At 39.8% G+C, this 4,437-nt stretch overlaps 1 protein-coding gene across 1 annotated transcript; it reads right to left on the minus strand.

Annotated features, from left to right (window-relative positions):
• Nucleotides 1-1,893: 1,893 nt before the first annotated feature.
• Nucleotides 1,894-3,851, minus strand: LOC110465613. The gene has a single exon (XM_021521559.1). The coding sequence runs from the start codon at nucleotides 2,982-2,984 to the stop codon at nucleotides 2,514-2,516; it is 471 nt and encodes a 156-aa protein (XP_021377234.1). The 5' UTR covers nucleotides 2,985-3,851; the 3' UTR covers nucleotides 1,894-2,513.
• Between the last annotated feature and the right edge of the window lie 586 nt (nucleotides 3,852-4,437).

Consider the following 4,437-nt stretch of genomic DNA (forward strand, 5'->3'; position numbering starts at 1 on the left):
ATATATATCCAATATCACACCTACAGGTTATACATCCGTTATCACACCTACAGATTATATGTCCATTATCACACCTACAGTTTATATATCCATTATCACTCCTACAGGTTAAACATCCATTCTCACACCTACAGATTATATGTCCATTATCACCCCTACAGATTATATATCCCTTATCACACCTACAGAGTATACATCCATTATCACACCTGCAGATTATATATCCATTATCACACGTACAGATTATATATCTATTATCTCACCTACAGGATATATATATCCATTATCACACCTACAGGTTATACATCTATTATCACACCTACAGGATATATGTCCCAGTTTACACCCAAAGATAATACATAACTGTACCTCATATTACTCTTGTGTTTGTATTTCTTGCTAGGTGTACGTGATTTACCCTCCGATCGTATCGTCACTTACAAGTTATAATAGAACAGTTTATACATACAGAATTATATTTACATCACATTAAAGATTTAACGTGTCCCTGGTTTAAATGAGTTAGTATGAGTGTAAATATATACATGTACATCATGTCTACACATACCTATAACGTAAGATTGTGTTGGATGTTATGGTAATGACGTATTTTATAACACTCTGAAGAACAGGATATACATTTGTGTAACATATATAAATATATTACAGATACATGGGTATATTGCGAGAGTGTTAATCGATAAAATTAACGATCAATGACTTCGATTGTTTAAACGATTTATGTAGCTTTGAATATAGAAACGTATACATACAATGTACCACGTGCATTAAGCTGCAGTACAGCGAAGTCGATGTTGTCACAAAAAATTGTGCACAATCGGGAACCGTCCGTACTTTCCTTAACCATTTACGGAATGTGTCGACGGTTCCCGATTGTATCTATGCATGCATGATAATAATAACAATCTAGCTTGGTAGTTAGGGAGGTATATGGATCGTATAACAGCACTCCCTGTAATTTTAGTCCCGAATATACTTATAACGTAGCCCGATTGTTTACACCATAAAAGAATACAGACGCATCACTTAGTTTGTGTGCCATACGCACGTGTATTAACGCTAATTACAAACATACCAACACACGCCAGTTTATAATCAATAAATAGTAATCACGCTTAATAAACAACAATGCTTAACGTCAGATACAAGGATCCATGAAAGACAATGGTAGATGAAGGAACATAATACGTGGTATAAGTTTGTGTAGAAACAGCCAATTAACCTTGCCTGACATAGTTTCAAACGCGCACGCGTCGTGTAAACCTACACTCCCTAATTAACGATATCGCACAGCGCACACAAGTGTTTACATACGCCCCCTACCGGACATACTTGCCCTCTCTCAAAATCAAGAGTGCGAGATATATATATATATTTACCAGCACGTGCAAAGACGTGTAAATCTGTTTCTCTTACTGAGCACGTTCGCCCGTTTACAAACATACGCGTACACGCGCATTTGTACATAAAGTTTCTACTAAACAGTCTCCCACGCACCTAACCTCATATCGGACAAATTCTCACCCCTCTCGTGACACAGCAGCAAGCTTATTATATATTACTGGTATCCTCATAACCGCCAAAACATACACGTGTACAAACAGTTACTCCTACATACACGTGTACAAACAGTTACTCCTACATACTCGTACACAAACAGTTACACCTACATACTCGTACACACACAGTTACTCCTACATACTCGTACACACACAGTTACTCCTGCATACTCGTACACAAACAGTTACTCCTACATACACGTGTACAAACAGTTCCTCCTACATACACGTGTACAAACAGTTACTCCTACATGCACGTGTACAAACAGTTACTCCTACATACACGTGTACAAACAGTTACACAAACATACACGTGTACAAACAGTTACTCCTACACACACGTGTACAAACAGTTACTCCTACATACACGTGTACAAACAGTTCCTCCTACATACACGTGTACAAACAGTTACTCCTACATACAGGTGTACAAACAGTTACTCCTACATACACGTGTACAAACAGTTACACAAACATACACGTGTACAAACAGTTACTCCTACATACAGGTGTACAAACAGTTACTCCTACATACACGTGTACAAACAGTTACTCCTACATACACGTGTACAACCAGTTACTCCTACATACACGTGTACAAACAGTTCCTCCTACATACACGTGTACAAACAGTTGCTCCTACATACACGTGTACAAACAGTTACTCCTACATACTCGTACACAAACAGTTTCTCCTACATACTCGTACACACAGTGACACACACACACATATGTGCAACCACAGACATCTTCTTAATTCGACATAAACGTTGGAAACACACAACTACTGTTTCAGTTTTTCTTTGAGATTTAAGCAAATATCAAATGACTAGCAATCACTCAAACTGTTTCTACATCAACTTAACACAATATGGATGGAAAACAATGTGACAACCCTAGATTTACAGATAATGTATAAAGATAAGAACACGCCTAATCTCTAAAATGTAAGCCCTCGTCCAGGGGTATAGCTATATCATTGATAATGAAATCGTCGTCGAAGTTCAAACACTGAGATAGAATTACGGTAGCTTTTACCGTAATGTCACCAAAAATCGCATGGGACTGTTTTACAAGTCTGTCTTTTAGAGCCCGTTTAGTTTCCTCTGCCTCCTCTTGACAAATTGGTTTTGAAACAAAGGTATGCATCTTTCGTCCACCTTCGATATAACGCCAACGTATACTGCCCATCTGATCCCGGGCCATGAGCCCGGCCCCAAGGGGAATACCGTTCACCAGACGGGGGAGTTTTTTGATGACACTATTTGGAATATCCGCATCACTATACACAGTTTGGAATGAGATTTGGAGTAAAAAACAATGTTGTTCGTCCTCTGACTTCCGGTGAGACTGCACCAGACGACCCGCGTCCCGGGGGGAGATCGTAAAGTGAGAGTTAGCCATGTGGTGGGGAGAGGTACTAGGGGAGATAATCCAATCCTTGGAAGTGTCCAATGCAGGCAGAGTTCGGTCCGTAGCACTGATATTTAGACTTTCTAATTCGCGACCAAAAAGTCTTTCAAGGTCGCCAAGGGAAGCCACAGTTAGACCGTGTGTACACCCAATGTGCAGCACGTTACTCGAACCATCCCACTGAACTGAATACTCCTGGAAATTACCTCCGAAGTTCAAACACGCTGCAATTTCAAATATAGAAATAGCACGGTACAGTCTTTACAAATGTCGTCAAGATTGTGTTTGTAACCTCCGGCTCAAATTCAAGGGCACGTGCACCACTTTGAAAACAAGTCTTTGCAATTCACAACTCCGACAAAACACAGTTATCTGTTGAGCAATGTATTTGTGATAAAAATCCTCGAGGCGCACGATACCGACGTCCTCAGCATTGGTTACACCTTGCACAACGGTTTTGTTGGGGTTCTGTTATCAAGAGATAAAAAACAGAACGTCCGTCTGTGCAGTCCCCAAGTCGGTGTTATGCACGTGTGTTGTGTAGCCGTCAGTTCCGATGTTTGTTTTAACAGATTGTAGTACTAAGTCGGTCACCTAGTCCGTACGTACAACCACATACTTATTCGTCAGGTGGGGGTACGCGTGTGTGTGTGTGTATTATTGGAGGTATATTGTATGCCGTATCGCTTACATCATGTATATATATGTGTGTATATATACGCATACCCACTCACTCCTGACACCGCCGGCTGGGTTCCAATAAATATCTGACGGTGTGAAGTCGCAGGGGGCAACCTTATCCCTTCAAGTATGACGTCAGCACCTGTACAACAATACCTCGGCCCGGGGTAGACTCTGCCAGCTAATCAATGCCTACTGCAAAATATGGTGTGGTCTGTTAATATGTTTCAAAAGACTAACGACATACCTATATATATATGAACACATGAAAGGCTGGCTTAAAAATTAGCGTTCGTCACATTTAAATCTTTGTCTGAGCCATTTATTTGTCGACCAATGCCGACTGTTCTGTGCTAGTTCGACGTGTTGTGTTTTGTTTTTTTTTAGTTTCGGTATACATGTTGGGAGTCTGTTGTGTCTGATCTTGACAATACAGGCCCGCCAGTTCCCACTGAAAACTGATCAATAAACTCGCCTATACCTGACCTAAACACGAGAATTTTTACCTGACAAAACTGGTATTTAATCCCACTTTAAAACGCCAAGTAATTTCCATACTAGTAGTTTTTACTATTGACTTACTATAAGCAAACGATACATACGGCGGACTGATACGTGGCGTTTTTGTAAAAAAAAAAAGAAGATAATTTGCAAAGTGTAACGCGTTATTGTTTTCCTAAAAGTAAATTGAAAACGCTTTAAATGATAACCCTTTTTCTTATCAAACTGTTCATATTACCTCTAAATCATCGATTGATGCATC

This window comes from Mizuhopecten yessoensis, unplaced genomic scaffold (assembly GCF_002113885.1).
Source record: "Mizuhopecten yessoensis strain PY_sf001 unplaced genomic scaffold, ASM211388v2 scaffold11093, whole genome shotgun sequence".
Lineage (NCBI taxonomy): Eukaryota > Metazoa > Mollusca > Bivalvia > Pectinida > Pectinidae > Mizuhopecten > Mizuhopecten yessoensis.

Bases quoted from the DNA above. Each gene is read 5' to 3' on its own strand.
- LOC110465613 (XM_021521559.1), bottom strand. From the start codon at position 2,984: ATGGCTAACTCTCACTTTACGATCTCCCCCCGGGACGCGGGTCGTCTG.